The 23,225-nt window shown below is 52.5% G+C and overlaps 2 protein-coding genes across 12 annotated transcripts in view; one reads left to right on the top strand and one right to left on the bottom strand.

Annotated features, from left to right (window-relative positions):
- Positions 1-12,816, top strand: part of EPB41 (erythrocyte membrane protein band 4.1) — a 180,818-nt gene extending 168,002 nt beyond the window's left edge. For all 10 annotated transcript variants that reach the window (XM_055573918.1, XM_055573920.1, XM_055573924.1 and 7 more), the window contains 4 exons: positions 6,398-6,499; positions 7,608-7,688; positions 10,461-10,565; positions 11,213-12,816. In XM_055573918.1, the coding sequence (XP_055429893.1) occupies positions 6,398-6,499; positions 7,608-7,688; positions 10,461-10,559 (282 nt within the window). In that variant the 3' untranslated portion in view covers positions 10,560-10,565; positions 11,213-12,816. The remainder of the gene's footprint in view (positions 1-6,397; positions 6,500-7,607; positions 7,689-10,460; positions 10,566-11,212) is intronic.
- Positions 12,817-13,473: 657 nt separating this feature from the next.
- On the bottom strand, positions 13,474-18,115 carry TMEM200B (transmembrane protein 200B). 2 transcript variants are annotated; one of them, XM_055573927.1, is made up of 3 exons: positions 18,044-18,115; positions 16,574-16,672; positions 13,474-16,057 (listed from the first exon to the last, which is right to left on the bottom strand). In XM_055573927.1, exon 3 carries the CDS (start codon positions 16,035-16,037, stop codon positions 15,114-15,116), a length of 924 nt encoding a protein of 307 aa, XP_055429902.1. In that variant the 5' UTR covers positions 16,038-16,057; positions 16,574-16,672; positions 18,044-18,115; the 3' UTR covers positions 13,474-15,113. The 2 variants fall into 2 exon arrangements, with proteins under 2 accessions (XP_055429902.1, XP_055429901.1); XM_055573926.1 differs by lacking the exon at positions 16,574-16,672.
- Between the last annotated feature and the right edge of the window lie 5,110 nt (positions 18,116-23,225).

Raw genomic sequence — 23,225 nt, 5'->3', positions numbered from 1 at the left:
GCTCTGGCTGGCTGGTTTCACACAGATCCTTTGGGTTAATCCTCACATCACCATAAGCTGGGTGATGACATCCACCTTTGGGTAGCAGTGTCACTTGCCCATTAAAAGCACATTCTTTGCAATTAGACAAGTGGAATTTATATCCCAGCTCAACCATGTACTAGCTGGATAACTTTAAACAAATCACTCACCTCTAAGCCTCTGTTTCCTGCCTGTAAAAAGGGGGTAGTACTACCTACCACTGCACGTTTTGGAGAAGGATGAAGTGAAATGACGTCTGGACAGCGCTTGGTGTGTCCACAGACATTCAGTTAACGTTGTGTGCTTCCGGCTTCTCCCTCTTGTGGTCTCAACTGTGGAATTTGAGTTTGATAAATAATGACTTGCTCCATGGCTTCAGGTTTTCTGGCAGTGGTGATAAAGTAGCCTCATTTAGGCAGTGGTTTTGGAAGATGGTTCCTAAAGCTGTGTGCTGAATCTATTAAAGGAGGGGCTGCCTGGAGACAGGGATACGGCTTCTGGCAGGTTTAGGGGGATGCTTGTGAAGAACTGAAGTGTAGCCTGAGGAAATGAGAAGAAAGAGCTATGTCAGGAGAGACAGAGACGGATGAACAGGACTTGGCAGTGGCGGGGACTGCAGAGGAAGGCAGAGGACGTCCCTTTAAGATTGAGCACAGTGAGCCAGGAGCGTTTTGAAAGAAGCACTTGCATATGGGAGGGAACTCTCTAAGCCGTCACTACCATGGAAACAGCCGTCTGTCAATAGAGAGCAGGTTTGCAATTTATAGTACGTCCAATTAAGGTAATTATGTGCAACCATAAAAAAAGCTTCTGATGGGAATAATCTATGTGATAAATTGGTAAATGAAGAAAATGCAGTACAATATGATATAAATAATATGCTGTTTATGTGAGGGAAAAGGGTTGTATGTATAGGTATGGATACAAAGGCTTATATGTGAATATACTGTCTCTTGAGTGGGTGCTCAAAAACACAAAAACAAAAACCCACCACTGGATGGCCTGGGATGAAGAGGCCTGGGACTTCAGTCTGTGGTCAGGAGTGGGAGGGACACTGACATTTCATTTCCATTTTGAATATTTTAAATTTTGTAACATGTGCATATCAAAAAAATTTTAATGGTTCAAAATAAATTACTTAAAAAACTGTTAGTGACATTCTGCCCACAGAAGCCCATGTATGGTTTGAGTGTATCCCATACAAAAATTCATTTTAAAATATGCTCGCATGTAAGAGAAATACAGAGGCCCCATGATGTACAAGATAAATTCTGTGGGCCCTGGAGTTAGAGAAACTTGGATCTTCTTTTAAAAAAAAAAAAAAAAAAAATATATATATATATATATATATATATAGTCATTTATTTATTTAGCTGCGCTGGGTCTTCATTTTGGCATGTGAGATCTTTAGCTGTGGCATGCAAACTTTTAGTTGTGGCATGTGGGATCTAGTTTCCTGACCAGGGATGGAACCCAGGCTCCCTGTGTTGGGAGTACAGAGTCTTAGCCACTGGACCACCAGGGAAGTCCTCAAGAAACCTGGATCTTAATTCCAACACCTGCTAGCTTTGTGACCTTTAGCAAGTCAATCTCCAAGCCTTAGCTTTCTCTTCTGAGAAATACCTTTATAAGGTTATTGAGATAAAGATAATATTTTCCTGGTGCATAGTGGCTATTCCAAAATGGTAGCTATTGTTATATTGTTATGTATCTTCCTTTATTTCACTTTAACCAGGCTTAAGACACTTTAACCAGCTACCAGCTACCTAGTAGCTCAGCTGGTAAAGAATCTGCCTGCAGTGTAAGAGACCCTGGTTTGATTCGTGGGTTGGGAAGATCTCCTGGAGGAGTGATAGGCTACCCACTCCAGTATTCTTGCCTGGAAAATTCCATCGCCAGAGGAACCTGGCAGGCTTTAGTTCACAGGGTGGCAAAGAGTTGGATGCAACTGAGTGAATTTCACTTCCATACATCTACCTTCATTTCACTTTAACCAGGCTTAAGACAAATTTATAGTTTGTCTTACTTCTTACTGACTAGACAGTGAAGTATGGTGGGGAAGTGTTGACTTTGAAATTGGATTTACTGGATTTGAACCTGTTCATCACTTACTAGTATCCAGTCAAGTTACTAAATCACTTTGTGCCTCAGTTTCCTCATTTGTAAAATGGGGCTAATAATAGTTCTGCCTCATAGGGTTGTTGCAAGGAATGACTAAGTTAATGTACATAAAATGTGCATTTCAGATTAAGTTGTCACTACCATAGAAACAACCCAAGTGCCCCTCAACAGGGAACGGGTTACATAAATTATATATAGGACATCCAATTATGGTAATTCTTTATAGTTATTTTTTTAAGCTTCTAGTGGGAATATCTACATGATAAATTGGTAAATGAAAAAGCACAGTGCAGGATGGTATAAGTAATATGTAGAAAAAAGTGACTGGCACATGATAAGCACCAGATAATTATTTGCTCTTGTTACTATTTACTATAATTATTTCTGCTCCTGTTTTTATTATCTTGCCAGACAAGTAAACCTGGGAACCTTATTTCAATTGGTCCATAATTCCTACACTTTGGGATATGGTGAGAGGAGGTGGGGAGCCAGAATAGGTTTTTTTACTTTTTGCATGTATACGTATGTATGTGTACTTGAGGTAATATTTACATACAGAGATATGCACAGTGATAAGAGTTCGGTTTGATTGGTTTTGATAAATGTGTCTATGTGTGTAACCAAGACATTTTGGGGACACAGAACATTTCCATGACCCCTGAAAACTTCTTCATAGCCTTTTCCAGTCTTTGCCTATTCTTGAACTTCATATAAATGGAAGTATACAGTCATACCCTTTTCTGTCTAAAGATTTTTTCAGAGTCACGCATGTTATATGAATCCATAGTCCACTGTTTTGTATCGTTGAGTAGTATTCTGTTGTACAAATATACCACAATTTGTTTATCCTCTCATTTCTTGGTGGACAGTTGAGTTGATTCCAGTTTGGGGGAAATATAAATAAAGCTGCTTTAAACATTCACGTGCAAGTCTTTCTGTGGACACATGTTCTCACTTATCTTGGGTAAACACCTAAGAGGGGAACTGCTGTGTCATAGGATGAGGGAATGGTTAACTTTATAAGCAGCTGTGAGAGCCACAGAACCCTTTTTAGGAAACACCGACAAGAAAAGAGGCCCCACGTGGGAAGAGCGTAAGTCAGAAATCATAACAGTGTCTCCTCCCTCTTCTACCTTCTCAAGACAGAAAAGGAGGAATAAGGGGGTGGGTGGAGGTAATAGATTCTCAGGTTTAGCAGAGGAGGAGCTCTTCCAGGAGATTTAGACCTCCTGGCACACAAATTCTTTTTTTTTTAATTAAAAATGTTATTGACCTTTGGCTGATTCATGTTGATGTTTGGCAGAAACCAACACAATTCTGTAAAGCAAGTAGTCTTCAATTAAAAAATAAATTAATTGAAATAAATAAATTTAAAATAAAAATATTGAAATATAGTTGATTTACAGTGTTGTGTTTCAGGTATACAGCAAAGTGATTCAGTTATATATATGTGTGTGTGTGTGTGTGTGTATGTGTGTGTGTGTGTATATATATATATATACACACACACACACTCTTTAGATTCTTTTCCATTATTGGTTATTATAAAATATTGAATATAGTTCCCTGTTGGTTATAGATAACCAACAATAAGTCCTTGTTGGTTATCTATTCTATATATAATAGTTTGTATTTTAATCCCAGACTCCTAATGTATCCCTCCCTGCTACATACCCTTTCCTCTTTGGTAATCATAAGCTTGCTTTTGCTGTGTCTGTTATTTTTTTCTGTTATAAAAATAAGTTCATTTGTATCATTTTTTTAAGATTCCACATATAAGCGATATCATATAATATTTGTCTTCTTCTGACTTCACTTAGTATGATAATCTCTAGGTTCATCCATGTTGCTGCAAATGGCAAAATTATTTCATTCTTTTTTATGGTTGAGTAATAGTCCATTATGTGTATATTGGGACACAAATTCTTAACAACTTACAATGTACTTTTATTTTTCAAATCTCTTTTGATCTTCACAGCTACAATAGAAGCAGAGCACAAGACTTCCTGTTGTAAAAGTGAGAAAAACTAAAACTCAGAAAAGTCAGAATGACTTGCCAAGATCCCATAGCCAGCCACTGTCTGAGCTGGGACCTGAACCCCAATCTTCAGACAAGATGTCTTTGCCCTCAGTGCTAGTTGAAACACTTACTAGCATAGAACCTTGACAATTTGTTTAACTTCTCTGGACCTCAGTTTTCTTAACTTTCTATATAGTTAAGTTATAGAAAGTTAACTTTCTATATAGTGTAATACTAGAACCTACTTCAGATATCATTGGGTGTGATTGAGGTAACAGTTGCATTATATGCTTGGCATATAGCATGAGTGCAATAAATATTAGTTGAGTCTGAATCTAAGGTAGATCAGTGGGTCTAGGCTGAAGAAGGTGTTAGTGAACTAGTCAATAATATGGTATGAGGGTGGCTGGCATGCGTGAAAGACTTAGGTGACACCATCAAGTTCCCTCTGTTTTATCCAGATTCCTACCCATCTGAGCCACCGTGGCTCAGAGGTTAAAGTGTCTGCCTGCAATGCGGGAGACCGGTGTTTGATCCCTGGGTCGGGAAGATCCCCTGGAGAAGGAAATGGCAACCCACTCCAGTATTCTTGCCTGGAGAATCCCATGGACGGAGGAGCTTGGTGGGCTACAGTCCACGGGGTTGCAAAGAGTCGGACCCGACTGAGCAACTTCACTTCACTACCTGGAAGGGAACCCAGCCAGGGACTCTTCCCTAATGCTCTTCCTCTCCTCCTGCCCTCCCCTCAATGCCTCAAATTTTTGGCTCAATGAAATGTGGTCCTTACTCAAAAGGGTTGGAGGCCTCTACTTATAATACAAATGACTTCTGTAAAGAGGCAGAGAAAGAGAGTAACCAACACATTGCTTGCTGCAGGATACTTCATGAAAACAATTGCAGTTCTCTAAATCCCCCGCTGAGTCAGCAGTTCCGGCCTCGCCTGTCTGAAAAGCGTGTAGCTGTAGGTAGCCTCCATCCTCCTCCCCTCGTTTCTTTTCATCTTGGTCAGGGCTTGTCAGCAGCTCTGAGTCTGCTACTGGCCCAAATGGTTGCTGGTAACTGTTCATCAGGCCGAGTCTGGCTCCTGCCAAACATTTCTCTTCCTTTTTTGCTAATGTCGTTTCTCAGCCTGATCATAATATATTTATCTTGGTCCTAGAAGAGTGAGCTCCAGAGAAACAAGAAGTAGCCCCAGCCCTTGTTCTCTATGTAGACTAGTTGTGTAGCCCAGCATTTTAAATACTTTTAAACCCCTCCTGTAATGAGGAGGACCCATTTCAATGATAGTTTTGGTCTCAATAATTGTCATTGAGATATTCTATGTATTTCCCCCTACTTAGCCTTGAAAGAACATACCTCACGTGCTCCAGTCTTTCATATTGATCTTCAAAGAAGATAGCCCGAGATTCCTTATACCCCATCAGGGACCTTTCCTGGTTCTTTCTGGAAAGTTCTGGCATATGACTCAGAATCTAGCCTTGCTTTAGCAACCAAGAGTTTATACCTTTCCTTCTTGCCTTGGGTGGTGTGTAAAGATCTCTAGATTTGTAGAGAGGATTGGTTTTGAGTCCTTGGGCAAACCATTCACTTTCTCTGAGCCTGAGTCTTACCTCTAGTGGTAAAACAAAAACAAAAACAAAAACAACCCGCCTGCCAGTGCAGGAGATGTAAGAGATGCGGGTTAGATCCCTGGGTCGGGAAGATCCCCTAGAGGAGGGCATGGCAACCCACTCCAAATCTTGCCTAGAGAATCCCAGGGACAGAGGAGCCTGGCGGGCTACAGTCCATAGGGTTGCAAAGAGTTGGACACAACTGAAGCACGCGCACACACACACCTTACCTGGGAGTGCTATTAAGTTTCTGCCTTTTCTCCTCATATTGATGGGACTCACGTAAGCATCAAAAAAGCTGGAGTTTTGAAGTCATGTGTGAGCTGTCACATGCTTTATACTTATGCATAGTTACTGTCATGGGTTCTGAATCTGGTTACACAGCCTCCTCCAGTCTCTGATCCACTCCTATCCCTGACCCAATGCTGAGGAAACTGGAGTCGTCCAGCTTTTTTGGAAGGAGCTTTGTTCCCAGGAGATTATTTTTATTTATTAAGTAAGAGATCACTGGAAGGGAATTGGGGGTTTGCTTTAGGATGCACAGCTGCAGAGCAAAGCTGCATGTGCAGCATCTGCCCCCAAGGCTTCCTGAAGGCATGCTGACGCGTTGTGTCTCCTTCTGCAGACGGATGACAGCAACAGTGACTTGGACCCGGGAGTTTTGCTGACAGCTCAGACCATCACATCCGAGACCACCAGCAGCACCACCACAACTCAAATTACCAAGGTAACAGACAGCTAGAAATTCCTTATGAAATCGAGTGGCGTGCCAGGCTTGCTGCCTCTCTGCAAGAACCCCAGTCCATAAACAAGGATTTTCAGCTTTATCCTTACTGAGGCAAGTTATTCCCCATGTTCAGGTGGAAAGGCCCTGGTGCTTTCCCCAGTAATAAACCCAGGGAGACCCTGAGCATCCCTACCTCCTTAGTGGTCTCATAGAGTCACTTGTTTTTCTCTTTACACATTCCTCTTTCTCCCTGGTCAGTGCGTCCTCTGGCTGGGGAGGTCAGTTTAAAGGCAAGTTTTGTTGGGATTATTAAGCAACCGTATTTTCTAAGCCAAAAATCAGAACTTGGGGGTCTCACAAAGAAGGTCTCACAAAGAATTTTTATGCCACGTCGAGGATCCAGGCCATGGGAACTATAGTTCAGATGCTGAAATATTGGAATCATTAGACTATTGTTTATGGGGACAAGAGGGACAAAGTATCTAAAATTGGAACTACTCCCAGAAAATTAGAGAGAATTCATGTTTGCAGTGGCACTAGAGGAAAAAGCATTTTCTTGTAAGTAAGAAATCTAGATTCCTGACCGAACTCCTACATCAACACACAGATGACTGGAAGCCGGTTACTTCGTGTATCTAGACCTTGATTTCCTCATATGTCAAGTAGGGGGCATTATTTGAGGATCTTTTGACATTAGTCATAGGAAACTGTTTTAAAACAAAGAGCTTAGTTTCAAGCTGCATGACATTTTTGTTTATAGTCTTCTGATTTTTTTCCTCTTGAAAATAATCAAAATATACAGGAAAAGAGCAAAAAGAAACACCTGTTTTATTTACTCAGAGAATTATGTTTAGCTTATTAAGAATTTTTAGCAATACAGAGGAACAGAGGTGTGCTCATTTTAGCAGATCCAGTCCAAATTGTGAACAAGTGTGTGAGAAGGCTATTCTATGCAGTACCCCACAGCAGATTAAAATTCGGAGTATAGTTTTCAGACTGATTGCTTGATGTTATTTGTTTTGCTGTTTGGGTTTTTCTTTTCTTCCTTCCTTCCTCCCTTCCTTTCTTTCTTTCTTTCTTACATGATAACTTTTCTCTTTGGTTGCAGACTGTAAAAGGTGGGATTTCAGAGACTCGGATTGAAAAGAGAATTGTGATCACAGGAGATGCGGATATTGACCACGATCAGGTAGGGATGCCAAGGAGATTCTGAATGTGGGAAGGTTTCCCAGTGGGTTGACCAATGGATACCAGAGTTGGCTTGCACAAGACAACGGCTTTATCTCCAAAGAGCCCCCCAGCTTCTCCAGCCCTCAGTTAAGGAGGACAAAGGGAATCAGGTCACGGGACCTGTGGGGGGTGGGGGGCACGCAGATTGAGGAAGCAGCCAAGTGGAATAAAAGGAACATGGGCTCTAGACTCAAAAAGACTTGAGCTCGGATCCTAGTTCTTACCAGATTTTAGCTCTAACACCCTCAGCCTCTGTTTCCTCATCTATAAGCTAGATCTTCCTTCAAGGACGTTGTGAGAATTAAGTGAGATACAGATGTACATCGTGTGGCATGCGGTGGACTCCAAGCTAGTGGAAAAACTGCCGCTGTTCGAGGAGATCCTGTAACCTGTGCTGGAGGCAGTAGAGGCGATCAGACCAGCCTGTGGTCTCTGTACTGGGAGGGGCCAGCCAGCGGGGACAGCGTGTGAGAGGCTGGGACTCAGGAGACTTGGAACCTGCTTTCTTCCCAGACCTGTCATGAACTTGCTGTGTGACCTTGGGCAAATCACTTTACCTCTGATTTGTTGTTGTTGTTGTTTTGTCTCCTAAAAGAGAGTAGGTTGATCTAGATCATTTCTGGGCCCTTGTGAGTGCTAAAATTCTATGCTTTTATGTTAATTAGGTGCTAATTGTGTGCTTGAAGCAATTAGCGAATAATAAGGTCAGGATTAATGTTCCCAATTCTCTGGGAGCTGAAGTTAGAACAGTAAAGCTGCAGAGAAGAGGGGGTGGAAGACACTGCATGCAAATGCTTCTGGAATCATTGACAGGCGCGCGGAGCCATAGTTTTGTGGCCTTTATGCTGATATGCTGAGTGCCTAAAAAAAAAAAATGAACTGAGCTGCAGTGCTGGCCGTTCCCTTGGTAGCAGGGTTGAGACTTACAGCTAAGAACACTGGACTGAGGGTCCCAGCAGCGAGGCTGCAGAAGCCCAGGTGGGAGCCCTGGCAGCCTGTTTGCCCCAGCTCAGGGGATGGTGCTGCGTTACCAGCCTGCATCCACCCACGCGGCCTGATGTGTTCTGAGCCCCTGCCACGTGCTTAGTCTGTGCTAGACGGCCTGGGAAGGAGCTTTGGCTTTGCTGTGAGACAGACCCGGCTTGAATCCTGACTCTGTAACTTACTGGTTATATGTCCTTGAGCGAGTTATTTGACTTCTCTTCTGTAGTTTTGCCATCTGTAAAACAAAAATAATCATAGGTTTCTTTCAGGCTATCATGACACAGGGACATGCACAACTTGATGGCTCAGAGCGGTGCTTGATTGTCCTCCAGTCCCTGAGACATGGGGACACGCGGAGGGAACAAGACGCGGTGGGCTCTGGGTGGGGAGGGGGCTCTTGAAGAAGATGCAGGCTGTCACAGAGAGCAGGTGTAGACCGGAGGAACCAGAGAGAGGGCTTGGGCGGGGCCTTGGTTGAGCAAACAGGATGAGGGGGGATGAGCAGGGCTCTGTAGGGGTAGCAGTTCCAGGAATGGCTTTCATGGAGTCAGGAGACCAAAAGAGGGATTTCCCTTCTTACCATCCCTCCTAGGGGTAGTCTTAAGAGCCAGATTCAACAATCAGCCAGTCAAATCTAGCTCGAGCCCTTTCTGATGGAGGAGTGGGGTGGGGCACAGGCTGTCTCTGAGAATCCCATGCCGCCATCCCCCAAAGGCTGTATTGGGCTCTTCCACCTTGGGGTGCTCTGAGCTTGAGGCTCAGAGACTTGCAGCCCGAGGGGAGTAGCGGTGTCATTGTGCGTGCATGCGTGCTCAGTCACTTCTGTCATGTCTGACTCTGCGACCCTGTGGACTGTAGCCCAGGCTCCTCTGTTCATGGGATTCTCCAGGCAAGAATACTGGAGTGGATTGCCATGGCCTCCTCCAGGGGATCTTACTGACTTAGGGACTGAACCTGGTCTCTTGTGTCTTCTGCATCACAGGCGGATTCTTTACCACTGAGCCTCCAGGGAAGCCCAGTGGTGTCATTACTCTCCTTTAACTTTTCATCTGCTCCTTTTTGCTTTCCTAAAATGATCAAAACTCCTCCAGATACTAAAACAGGGTCATCATGCCCTTCCACCTCCTGCTGAAACTGAAAACCAGTCTGGTAAAGGGGAAAGTCTGATGGATGTAAGTGAAAATCCCCTTTGTATTACTTACTAGGTCTGAAACATTAAGCATTTTAACAATTGAACCTTGGTTCTATAAAATGGAATTAAGGATACTACCTTGATTCACTGAGTTGTGAAGATCAAGAAATAATAATAAGTAATGGCATATCACACACCCACCCACTCTCCCTTCCTTTCTTTTCTCTACTTCAGCCAAAGACATCTCTTCCTTCTTGTAGCATGCTTCATTATCTTCTCCTGTCCTGAGCCTCCGGGTTACCCTGTGCTGAGCACAGATTTTGCTTTGTTCTTTAGATGCCCTGTCTTGAGTGAATTCTCCCAGAGCCACCCAGCCTATCACCTCTGAAGTCCCCCTGACTTCCTGAAGACAGCTTTTAGCCTTCCCCGTGTCCAGCCCTCCCTAAGCAGCCCGGGATGGGTTCAGCCGTCATCAGTGTGGCTCAGCCCGCCCTCGGCCCTGCTTCTACAGACAGCAAGGTTGAACTTGCCAGAGAAGTGGTATCCCGTGACCCTTTCCTTCTTCACTAGCCAGCCTGCCTTCTGTCTGATGGGCATCGTTTCTGTCTTCCTCAGGTCCTGGTACAGGCCATCAAGGAGGCAAAGGAGCAGCACCCAGACATGTCAGTGACCAAGGTGGTCGTCCACCAGGAAACCGAAATCTCTGAGGAGTAAGCTCAGGTAGGGGCTGTTCTTGGGGGGCAGACCTATCCCTCCAGAGGGGTCCACATCAGCACTTGATCAACTGAAGGCGGAGGAAGGCTGAGGAGGAGGGTGTGGGTGGTTGTTAAGTCCCTGGTGCCCAACTAAAGCAGCCAGGTGTCCTCCTGCCCCAGCAGTCCCGTCAGTGATGGGTTGGAAGAGATTCCCCACACGTGGATGTAAACCCCACCCACCTCTTGAATCATCCCTCACCCTCTTGCTTCCCCACCTCCTTTTCTCCCTGCTGCTGTGTTCTCTGCTGTCACAGGGCTCTCTGAGTCGAGACCTGGGAGGTCAGAGGAAGAGAACAAAACCATGAAAACCAGGACTAGTTGTCCGGAAATGAGGCTTTTTGGGGGGGTAGGAGAGAGATGGCTGAAGCCCTGGGGCCAGACTAGAGAGTTGGAAGCAGGGTAGCTGACTTTTGGGGAGCCAGGATTCCAGATAAATCCATGCCTAAAAGTAGTTTACAAATAATTTGAAGAAGCCATCAGTCACCAGGTAGGACGGGGCCCTGTAAAACCCACTCAGGCCCTGATTGTCACCTGTGGCCTCAAGAACTTGGCAGGGGGACAGGGAGGTCTCCTTTGCAAGATTTTAAAACTTTGCTTCTTTCTTCCCTCTAGGAACTCTCCCACTCTCTCCCCCCAACCCCTGACCCCCAGCCCATCTGCCATCCCAGAGAAAAACCAGCGGAATGATAAAGAAGCTAACCAGCAATAGTTAGACTTCAGACTTTTAAGATGATTGATTCTAAACCACCAGAAAATCAATTTCTTTTTCTATTTGGAGTTTATACCAAGAAAGTCTTCTAGACATCACTGATCCTTTTGAATACCTTTTTCTATATTGTGATACCAGAAATTGTGCAACTTTTCACTCTATGGACTGTTTTTAAAGAGCTTTTTTCTTTTTTTTTTTTTTTTTAAATGGGGTGGTTTGGAACCCCTTCAGACCAGCCTCTCCCCACTTACACTGACAGGGTCCATAGCATTCTGGAAATCCTCCAATGACACTGTCAGCTGTGCTGGGGGGACAAAGCCAGCTTAACGGGGCCTCCCCGATCCTCCCCTGGTCTATACTCTGTAGGCGACTGCAGAAACTTCATAAACCAGCCCTTCCTCAGAGCCAATGATGTCCCTTTACCAGAATGTCAGGCAGGGCGGCTGCCCTAAGGCGCAGGCCCTAGGCAAGTGCCCCCTATCCCTTTGCGGAGGTGGAGACTCTGCTCAGAATGCAGCGCTGTTTCCCTTCCTCTCCCCCAACTCTTTCTCTTTGGAGCCTCTTTAGATCAAAGACATAAGACGTTGCTTCAGACATATCTGATACTGTGAATGTTTGACTGTATCCGTGGCCTTCACCTTCCTGCCCTCCCTCCCCTCTTACCTCATCAGAAGCAGTGGCTCAGCTAAGAGCTCCCCCCGCCACCTCCCATCTCAGGAGACCAAAACTCACGGGGAAATAGGCACTTTGGGCCAGAAGCACCGATGGCACATTTTTACTGGTGATGTGGACAAAGCAAGCTGACGAGATTTTTTTTTAAGGTTTTCTAGTTCTGGGAATGTGCACTTGACATGAGGGTGTGCTGGGGTTTGCCTCACTCAGCCAGATCTGCTCGGATGTATTTCCAGGAGACCACCCCTGGGCCTCTCTCTCCAATCCTCGGGTGACAGGGAGTGTAACCCAGCAGGCGACTGTGGTCCATGACCTTACTCCTCACCAGTGGCACCTGCTTGCAGATTATCCTTTCTGGAGCAGGGGGATGGCTTTCACGGGCCTCCCTCCCCACAAAACCCCCCTTGACAAAGGGGCTTGCCACAAACACCAGCTCCGCTCATCCCCACTTGCCATCTGAGGTCTGTCCGGTTTCGTGGCTTGATTTTTGTGATGGGTTTAAGGTTTCTTTTTGTTTGTTTTTGAAAATGAGTAACTGATGTCCCCAATTCCACTATTCCTGGTAAAGATTTGGGGGTGGGGGGCATTTTTATTCAGTAGGCCTTCTCTAATCTTCCAGTAGACAGATCTGCCTACACGGTCTTAGAATCCTAAGTCTAGGACAGAAGGTCAGCTCCCTGAGGTGGACAGTGGGTCACACCCAGCCATTGCTGGGGGCTCCAGGGCGGTGAGCAGAGGCGGCTACAAGCCTCTGCTCCCCGCAGTGGGACCCAGCAGCACATGCCTGGAGTCCACTGGCTGAACTTTGTCTCAACAGACACAGTTGGTTTGAACTTATCTCACGTGTGTGCGTTTTTCTCTGAGTCCTTCCTTGAGACTGTTACTAACCCACAGGTAGCTCTCTCTCTGGGCAGGGACAGGGAGGAGCTCAGGTAGGATGTGTCACTGGCCGTGGGGGAAGGAGAGCACCCTGTCTCAGGAACAGACTGACAGCCTGGGAGCGTAGGTCTGGAGCGACGGGGCTTTCTGGGCGGTGCCCAAGCCAAGGGCTTTGTGGCCCAGAGCGGTGGCGAGGTTGGGAATCCAGCTCACATCAAGCAGATGTGCCAGATAAGCTTGCTTGCCAGTGGCCGGCTCTGCTGCTTGGAAGAGCTGCAGGAGCCCAGAGCTGACACCTGTGGAATGGAGATGGGCAAAGGAAGAGGGCAGGGCACGTGCGTCAGGAATCTGATGCCCCTGTATCCCGTGATACCCGCTCAGAGTGGCTGCTTTCACAGCTCTGGACCACACATTGGGGGCCTGAACTTCCCCTTGGTCTGTTACCAGCTCACTTCACTTCTCCTTGCTTCCCTGACTATAAACTGGATCAGAAGATCTCCAATGCCCTGCCAGCACTGTGAAGCCATGATATGGACAAGCCAATGCGAGGGTTATCCTCCCAAGCCTCTTTCATCTTCCTCCCTCTCTGGTTACCGAACTTGGCGTTTGGCAGTTGTTTGAATTTTTTTTTTTTTCCTTCTTGCAATTGTGTGCGTGCGTGCGTGAGAAGAAAAACAGACTGTCCAGGTGGAAATGGCGAAGAGGGGAGAAGAGTTCATTTCCAGAGTCAACAACTTAGCAGCCATTTTCCTAAAGTGACTCAGACACACCACAGTACCAACTCTCGCTGCAATTTGATTTTTATTCCACTTGAGAAAGAAAGATTTCCTCCAAGCCACGTGAGGTCTCTGTCACCCACCCACCCACAAAGCAGGACCTGAATTTATCAGCTGAGGCCCCACAGAGCCTGGCTGCAGGGACCTGTCAGGGAATCTTTGCCCGCCCCCAGTCCCCACCATGTGTTCTTCAGGGCAGCTAAGGGTGGCGAGGCAACAGTCCACCTTTGGAAATGGAGCCAGAGCTACGGCCTGACCAACACCAAGGAATGCTCATGGGAAATACCTGCCCAGTATCTCAGTCCCTGGGCTGGCTGGTTTTACAAATCTCTCTCAAATGTTTTATTTTGGTGACAAAAATGAAGGAGCTTTGTAAATTAAAAAAAAAAAAATTATGAATCATATCAAGTAGTTGTTTTCATTTCTCGACAAAATAGGAGACTATGGCAGCCGAATCAAATTACAACAACCTTAGATTAAATAGGCAATATTTAGGTCTGCCATCTGGGCCTTTTGTAGTAAGAGAAGTGGTGGTAGTGTTTAGATACTACTGTTTAGTTTGGTCTTGCTTCCTCTTGTATTGCATTTTTCAATAAACTCAAAAAAAAAAAAAAAACAAACAACCTGACTCTGTGAAGATTGATCAACTTTTAAAGTTCTCTTCCCCTACTGGCAACTTAGGAAAAACATGGGTCAGGGAGACCCCAATCCAAGCCATTTTCTAAGGCTATCCACACTGACCAAAAGGGTGCTTTAACATATAAAAGAATTTCTGAGAACTGGCAAATGCTTTTTGCCACCCGGAGAAAGATTTCACGGCATGGGCCACACGACAAAGGAGAGAAGGGGGCTTCTCAGACCTGTTTGGGGAGGGGCCAGAGCCTAGTACAGAGACATCGGCAGTAGTAGAGCCCTTACCGGATGTACCCAGCATGGCTGAGGGCGAAAGAGGTTTAGGTGGTGGGAGTTAAAGGCTCAGTCCCAGATGGCAGTGGAAGGTCTCAACTCTATGGCATTGCCCATCTTCCCAGAGGCCCAAACCCCAGCACCAGTGCCACCTTGGAGGGCGCCTGTCCCAGCCTGTAACACCACAACCTACCTTCCAGGTCTGAGGACCCTCACCCATCACTTGGGGTGTGCCAAGACACCCACCAGATGCATCCCCTGGGCCTCCAGCCCCCTCAGATATCTGTCCAGGGCTAAGGCCACTTTTGGAGGCTGAAGGAATTCCTGAGGCTGAGTCCTGCTGGTCTCCAGAGTCCACATTAAAACACAACCTCTCTAGCTTTTTGAACCCTTGTGCAGTTGGCATTTCTTTGCCGACATGTAAGTCAGGAGGCCTTGGCAGCTGTTGGGGCTGGAGCATCCATCCCCCTCCCCCGCTGGGATGTGACTGAAACCTCTACTAGACATCAGGACTCCTAGGGCTGTACCACGGTCCACGCTGCAGCCTCACAGCAGGCTGTGCCCCTCCTCCTCAGACCCGGGCCCCCAAGTCCCCTCCTGCTCCCAACTTGGCATAACCCCCCAGACTGAGGCGGTCCAGCCGTGGCCAGCTTCGGTGAGCGCAGTCCCGAGCCGCTGGGGCCCCCAGCAGGAGCTCTCCGAGGCCCAGATCCAAAGACTTGGAATGTTCGATGCAGGAGCCAGAGGGCTGCACGGTGATGATCACATGGCCGGCCTGGGGCCGCGGACCCCAAGGTGGATGCAGTCCTGAGCCCTTCAGCGGGTAGCTGTTAAGCAGGGCAGGTAACCCCAAGCGAGGATTAGCTGGCTCTGAACGCAGACTCCGCACTGACGGGACGGGTGAGGTACCCCTACGCGGGGACAGGTCCCAGCTTTCTGGTTCCACGCAGCCTACGGCTCGGGGAGTCCTGGGGCCGGGGCTGGGGAGGAGCGCGCAGTCCCACCCTGGGCCGTCCGGGGGCCGCAGCGCCTGAGCCCGCAGCACCCCCTGGCGAAGCCGTCGCGTCTCCAGGTCGCGGTTCTCGTAGAGCAGCGTGTTGGCGCAGATGAACACGAACAGGCCTACGCCCATGACCACCGGCCCAAGGAGTCTCAGCCGCTCGTGCGGGCCGTGAGCTCGGCCGGCGCCGCGACCCTCGCGCCGCAGCTCGCTCAGGGGAGGCGCGCTGGAGTTCGCAGCCCGGGGTCCCGGGACTCCGGCGCGGTGCGGCCAGTAGCCGGCCACCGCGATGCCCATGCCCACCAGGACCACAAGCGCCCCCAGCGCCGCGAACGCCCCCGACGGCGAGCGCAGCCGCAGCCGCGCCCGCACCCGCAGGGGCTCAGGAGGGGAGCGCGCGCGCCGGCGGCGGCCCAGGCGGCGGCCCAGGCGCGAGACGCGGCCCTCGGGGCTCCTCCGCACCTCCCCGCAGTCTCCAGGGCTCCCGGCCGTCATCTCGCCGCCGTCTGGGCGCTCTGCGGAGAGAAGTGGGGAGGCAAGGACTGAACCGACGGGCCTAAGGTCGGAGCGCCATGTCGAGGGCCCCAGTCTGGGAGGGAAGAGGGGGCCGCCTCGCCCAGCACGCTTGGAGATCCTTGGCGGCCACCCCCGGATTTTCCCGGGCTGCGAGGCGGGGAGCCGCCCCCGCTCGGGTTTTCCGCAGCGGAGCTCCGAGCCAGGGACGCGCGGCAGAAGCCGGAGTTGGCCGGACCCGCGGGCGGAGACGAGGGAGGGGGGCGCGGGCTGCTCCTTGGCGCATCCTCGGCTGCGGGGCTCCGGCCGCCGGCGCCCTCTTGGCCAGCTTGCGGGTCCCTGGCTCAGGGAGGCGTGGGGCCCCCGGCAGCGGCGTCTGCAGGGTAAGTCCCGCCCGCGATCGAGCTCACCCCCGCACGTGGCTGCACCATATAGTAAAGGAGGGAGGGGGCACTTGGCCGCCCGGGGCCGCCGGGGTCGCTCGCGGGCCCCCCTTCCCCCTTCTGCGCTACACGTACCGCAGCGGAGGAAGGTGGTGGTGGTGGTGGGGGTTGTCACGGACTCCAGCCTCTTCCTGCCCGCCCCCTCCTTCCAGACCTCCTCAGTCAGCACTGAAGCTGCAGCAAGACAGACTTGAGCTAGACTCTGAGAAGACCGCTCAGACCAAAACCAGCGGCAGACTTTGCGCAGGATTTCTTGAAACTCCGCGAAGAGCCCCCTTCCCCTCCTCCAGCCGCCCATCTACGGTCCGGGCAGGAGGCAGGGGGCCATGGGTGCCAGGCTCCGGGCCTTGCTGGTGAGCTCCTCTCCTGGCCCCCAGGTTGCAGCGTTTCCAATTCGGGCTCCTCCGGATGAATCATCCCCCTTTCCCGCCGCCTGGCCTCCTTTCCGGCCTCCTCAGCCCGAGGCCTTAGTGGCCCGCGTCCCAGCCAGAGCAGCACCGCCCTTGCACCCCAGGGTCTGGGCCGCCAGGCGTAAGCCCTTCCCAGCTGCTGGTGCGACCCGGCCTGCGGCCTGAGGGACTGAATCCAGGCCGGGCGGGAGTAGCCGGGATACGTGTGATGTAGCCCCCACGAAAGACAGGGTGTGGGAGGAAACGGTGCCCCGGCCCAGGAGCTCCGGGCCCCGCAGGAGAGGAGGGTTAGGACCTCGCTGTCCAGTAGTGCGTCCTGACTGCCCCAGTCTGGTTTCCCAACAGCTGCATCGCTGGAACCCGTAGCCGAGGCCCCAGGAAGGAGGTCTTGTTACCCTTCTCTCTCCCCATCCGCACCCCAAAGCTCAAAGCAGGACATCCCATCCCTGCCTCCGACAGAAGCGCTGAAGGCCCAGGCCCTAGCACGGAGCCCGGCGTCTTCCGCGTCCAAGGCTTGGGGTTCACAGAGGGAAACTGCGGCCCGGAGAAGTGGACGGGTCTGCTGGGGTCACGCAGCGCACGCCACGCAGGACGGGGGGGGCGTCCACACAGGACCCAACCCCGGGCACTTCTCGGCACAGCCCTGGGAGCGTCCTGGGAGGAGGGGAGGCCCGTTCCCCGCCTGGTCTCTGAGTATGGAGCTCTTTCCCCAGCCCCAAACTGGAGAAATGACCACCCCAGCCCCAGCCCAGAGCTGGCGCCCCCGTCCCAACTCTCGAGCCACCCTCGGGTCCCGGCGGGTAGGGAAGGAAACGGAGGCCTGCAGAGAGAGGGATGGGGACAAGCTCAGAGACACTGAGATTTTGGAGGGCGTGAGTCGACGCTGGGGACCCCGGGAGAGGCAGCAACTTGGGGCCACAGTCCGAAGACCCCTGGTCGCAGGAAGTTGCCGGGGGCCGGATTCCTAACACTCCGGGGTTCCGCCTCCACGCGCGTCCACACTCCTGCCGCGGGAAAAAAGGGAACCCCGCTCCCGCTCCCCCCCAACCCCCAGGGCCTTTCTGGAGGTAGCGACCAAACAAAAAGTTGGGGAAAGTGGAGAGGCGAGCCTCACCAGGCCCCTAGTTTCGCTCACCTGGCGCTCAGCGCCGGAGTGGGTCTGGGTCCGAGTCCGCACGCCTGGGCTCCAGCCCTGCCGCGGTCTCCGTGGACTCTTGGTGCCCGGCCCCGCCCCCTGGCCCAGTCCCGCCCCGGTCCGGCCCCGCCCCCGCCCCGCCCACCGGGAGCCCCGGGGCCAGTTCGGCCGGTGTCCAGCCAGTGTCCGGCCCGGCCCCACGGCTGGAAGGAGGCAGCGAGTCTCAAGGCCGAGGCTCGAAGGTAAGCGCTGTGTGCGCGCCCGGTGACTCGGAGGATCCGAGGGCCCCAAGTCCCCGGCTGACGTCTTTCAGAAGGCCTGGGAGGGTGCCCTCCCCACGTGGGAAGACTGAGACCCCTGCCTCGCCCCGCAGCCGGAGCGAGCAGACCCAGGGCGAGCCGCACGTCCTCCCCCGCCTCGCACAGTCCGTCCCTTCCAGGCGCCCCGGAGAGGACCCTCGGGCAACTGAGAGCCCACAGGTGCCAAGCACCGTCCGGGGAGCTTCCCGAGGAGGCGGCCAGAGTTCCCGCTCCGCCCGACCTTACTATCTGAACCTTCCTGCATCTGAACCTCAGTCTTCACCTGTAAAATGGGCGTGATGGTCTCTGCATCACAAGATGCCGAGGGGTGAAAATCCGGCGTTAAGGGCGGGGCACACTAGAGGGGCACAGCCCGGGGTACGCCCCCGAGCGCTCGGAAGAGGAATCACTTTGCTGTTTAGTTGCTAAGTAGTGTCTGACTCTTTGGAACCCCCCTGGACTCTAGCCCGCCAGGCTCCTCTATCCTTGGGATTCTCTAGGCAGGAATACTGAAGTGGGTGGCCATGCCCTGCTCCAATCACGTTGGCGGGGAGGTAAATAGAGAAGAACCGGATTCTCAGAGCCGAGGGAATCGGATGGAGCGTCGCCGGCCTCCCTAGCCTCCCCGAAGAAGATGCTGCCTAGCGGGAGTGGGGAGGCGGTGCTGGTCTCAAATGAGGAGGCGGGTTCGGAAATCCGCGGCGTCCCCCGCGGACCGGCCCAAAGGGGGCTGCCAGGCCTTCGTGTCCCGCCCGCCCCCAGAGGCAAGAATGTGGCGCGGAGCCAGGGGGTCGGCCGGCGGCCCAGTTTCCATGATGCGGGGGGCGGACTCGGAGGAGGAGGGGGCGGGGAGGTGCGGGCAGATTGCCAGCCTCCGCGCCGGCCGCCCCCCCCCCCACCCCACTCCCGCAGCCCAGCTAGGGCCCCTCGGGAGGAATTTCCGGCCTGGGATTGATTATAACCCGCCCCTCCCCCGGTCGCCGAGACCCCCCGGCCCTCGGGGCGCTCGTGAAGGGGGATGGGCGGTAATGAGACCCGGCTGTGCGCCGGGGGGCCAGGAGGGGAAACTCGGCCCCCCCCACCCCAAGCCCGCTGCCGGGTCCCGGAGCCACACTGCACAACTGGGCCTCGAACCCAGGCTCCGGTCCTCTGGCTCGGCCGAGAAGACCAGGGGTGGCGTAGGCGCCCCGGAAGCCGCCTCGCCCCGCCACCGGCGACCAAGCATCCTCTGGAGAGACCGAGGCCACCGCCGGGGGCGGGGCTTACCCCGTAGGCTGACCGCGCGGAGGCCGGGGTCCCCGAGGAGGCCGCAAGTGGGCAAGGCCTATCTTCGGCCCCCGGAGCCACATCCCTGCGGGTCCGAGACCGCCTTCCTGCCGCCCGCGTGGGCCGCGAGGCTGCTGCGGCCCGAGCTCGCGTCTGGGCCGTGGCCGGCGCTCCACTGGGGCCGCAGCCTCCTTCCTGCCTCCTCCCGCTTCTTGCTCCGCTGGAGGACCTTTCCTCTCGCCCTCTGTCCGCTCCTCACACACGGACCCCACCTCCGCCCTCTCAGCGTTTCCCCAAGCCCCACCCGACCCCGTTGCCCCTCTCGGCTCACTGGGTCACCAACTCCAGAGGCCAACCCGGGGTCTCCCGGGCCTCGTCCCGCTGCCCCCTCTGCCCCGCCGTTTACCACCTGTTCCTCCCGCCTTCTGCCCTCCTCAGGACTCTGCCCTCCCCAGTGTTGGGGCTTCTTCCATCCTGGGCCCCAGGAGGATCCCCGCTTCCAGCAGCCAGCCATCTGCCTGGACCCACGGGGAGCAGTCGGTTCCTGCTCTTTCCCTTCTTCTCACTTTGTGAGTGGACCCATCACCCAGCCTAAGGCCAGATAGTTCAGGGTCATCTGGGCACCTTCCTCTCCCGGTTCTGTCTAATCCATCAAGCCCCTGTGGACCCTGGTCCAGGGATCTTGAATCAGTGCCCCAGTGCCCCTGTCCTGCTGCAGGCCAGGCCTTGCTCTTCCGCAGGTGGGCACCAAGCATCTTTCTACTCACGATCAGATGAACCCAGGTCTCAGAGGTGGGTGAATCAGAACTCCTCACTCACTCCCTGCTTCAAGCCCTCAGGGGGCTCCCCAGTTTTTTTCCAAGTGTAGTTTGTGTACCGTGTGCTAAGTCGCTTCGGTCGTGTCCGACTCTTTGCAACCCTATGGACTGTAGCCCTCCAGGCTCCTCTGTCCATGGGATTTTCCAGGCAAGAGTATTGGAGTTGAGTTTAGATCCCTCTTCCTTCCACAAACCAGCCCTGCCCCTCTCACTCGTGCCTCCTGGGTAGCTGAGCTTGTTTCTATCCCCAAATCCTCTGTGTTCTGGCACGTGCCTTGCCCCCTGTCGGGAGCTCGTACGCCCCTGGTTGTCCCCTTGCCTCCTACTCATCCTTCAGACCTTCGCAGGGCTTCCCCTGGGCCCCCAGCCCAGCCCAGCCTGTCCTCTACCCTTCTGTTACCTTCCCCCCCACCCCCACCACCTAACCACACACACACAAGACTCCCCGCAGCAGCACTGCACGTAGATGAATTGAAATCAGTGTTTGGGAACTGAGTCTATGTCCTGTCTGTGTCCCCTGTGGCCATGAGCTCTGAGGGGCAGGACTCAGCTTTTCTTGCTCACCCCTGTGCCCAGCTCAGTGCCTGCCCACCACTGGCCCTCAACTGGCCCATCTCCCCTGCCACTGGGCCCCCTCCTAATTTCTACCCCTGGGGCCCATTTCAGGCAACAGGAGGTAAGAAAACAAAACAAAACAAAACTCTCTGTTTCCCCATCTGCAAAAAAGCGGGGAGTAATACTCTCAGTGTTTCAAAGGTTAGAGTCCACATGCTCAGCCCCTGGCACAAAGCGGACAACCACTGAACAGCTGCTCCCCCTTTGCCTGTGGGCTTCAGACCCCAAAGACAGAGTTTGTGGGTCAGAGAAACTTTCTCTGGTCATTTGGGGTGGCTGGGGAGAAAAGGGCCCCTCTTCTTGGACACAACCCTTTTCAATTCTCTTGAGGGTTCAGGGAGGTCAATATAATGCCCACTTTACAGATGAGGCTCAGAGGAGCAAAGAGACCTGCCCACAGACACGCAGTCAGACTGACTGGTGCCCCCCGACCCTCCACAGAGGGAAGTCCATTGATGGTTTAGCCCTGTGGGTGTGCAGGTGTGTAGACAGCCAGTGTCTCAATATTGGGACACTGATCTCAAATTGTGCCTCGGCCTTGTATGGCCTGGACCCCTCCACTTCTGAACCAGGAGGGGCCTGGGTGAGCTGTCCCCTAGGGACCACAGAGGTCAGCGTGCTACCCTGAGCCTTCTTTGTGAAGGCAGAGAAACAGACACGGTGACCCTGAGGTCCCTGCCTAACTGAGGCTCCAGGTGCTTTCCAGAAGCCACCATGGGGAGGAAGCGACTAGTGACGCCTGCATGTCCCAGCCCCACCCTGGGGCCACACATCCGCAGGACCTGGGAATCCATCTTCTCTCATCATCATTTTTAGAACAGTGCATCTGCCTGGGGCTAGTCTGCCCTGGATTTCTTGCCCGAGCCCCAGAGGTTTCTAAAACCTTCACAGCCCTGTGCCAGTGGGCTCCCCTTCCCCCCAACCTGCAATGGAACCACAGGCTCAACTAAGAATCCAGAACCCTGGTTCAGAGTGGAAGCCTGGCTCTGAGCCCCTGGTGTGATTATGCTGCTCAGTCATTTGCTGGGTGCCCTCAGCCAGGTCACAGCCCCTGCCTGTGTAACGTGACCTTCCCAGGGAGGAAAGGGCTGGGGTGCCCATTCAGAGAGAACTGATGGGTAAGTAGAGTCCAGAAGCCCAGTCCCGAGGCCCCCTGTTACAAGGATGGACACCAACAGCCCCAGAGGGGTGGGGCCTCGACCAGGGTGACCCGGCTGGTAAATAGCGAGCTGGGCTTCAAGCCCCAGAGTCACAGGTCCCACTGGGGCTCAAGGCCTTAGAGGGCTCTGGGATATGGACCCCAAAGCCGTCTCCTCCCACCCAGGGAAGCTCTGAGCTTGGCAAGCTAGGCTTCTCACCAGGTGTCTCGGTGCCACAGGCAGAACCAGCTCCCCATCTCCGCTGCCCTCCACAGTCCAGAGAAGAGCCGATGTGACACTGGAAGGGCAGGGAGCTGAGATCCCCGCCCCGGGGGGACAGGATGAAGCCAGCCCCCTACCTGAGCCCCTAGACAGAGAGACAACAGCAGGAATACCACCACCGCGCAGAGCTCCCTGCTGCCGGGCCCTTCATACCTGTTAACCTCCCTAAGTGTGCCAGGCAGCTGTGAGAGTGAGGCATCGTCGTCACCCCTTGTCACACGTACAGAGACAGGGACAGTGAGGTCCAGGCTTGCCTGCGGTCACACAGCCGGTGGGTGGCACAGCTGGGGACCAGATTTAACCACGATGTTACGCAGCTTGCCACTGGTCCCGTGACTGCGGCCCAATCAGCTCCCCTGCTTTCTGCCTCTCTTCCCTCCTCTGCAAAGTGGGGACAATGGCTGGAACAACCCCAAAGGGCTACGATGAGGATGGAGCCCCATGCTAGAGTTTTTCTGGCCTTTAGCTGGTTCTTACACCAATAAAATGTGAAGCTGAGGCTAGCGATTGTGTCTCCTTAGCCACCTCCTCTGGGCTGACTGTTGGGGGCCAGAGAGACATCAGCCCTGGGCCTCATCCAGATGCTTCGTGTGGGGGTGGTAAAAAGACCAGCCACCAAAAGTTGAGGAAGCAGCAGCTTGACCCCATGTCTGGGGCAGGCAGCAGGGAAGACTTCATGGAGGAGGAGTCCCCCCGCTGGATTTCAGGGTCAGAGTATTTTTCCAGCTGCAGAGCGGGGAGACATTCCAGGTGAGCAGGCAGG

The sequence above is a fragment of the Bubalus kerabau genome, chromosome 3, assembly GCF_029407905.1.
Source record: "Bubalus kerabau isolate K-KA32 ecotype Philippines breed swamp buffalo chromosome 3, PCC_UOA_SB_1v2, whole genome shotgun sequence".
NCBI lineage: Eukaryota > Metazoa > Chordata > Mammalia > Artiodactyla > Bovidae > Bubalus > Bubalus kerabau.
Note: the sequence above shows the minus strand (reverse complement) of the source record. Positions and strands in the feature narration are given on the sequence as shown.

Bases quoted from the DNA above. Each gene is read 5' to 3' on its own strand.
- TMEM200B (XM_055573927.1), bottom strand. From the start codon at position 16,037: ATGACGGCCGGGAGCCCTGGAGACTGCGGGGAGGTGCGGAGGAGCCCC.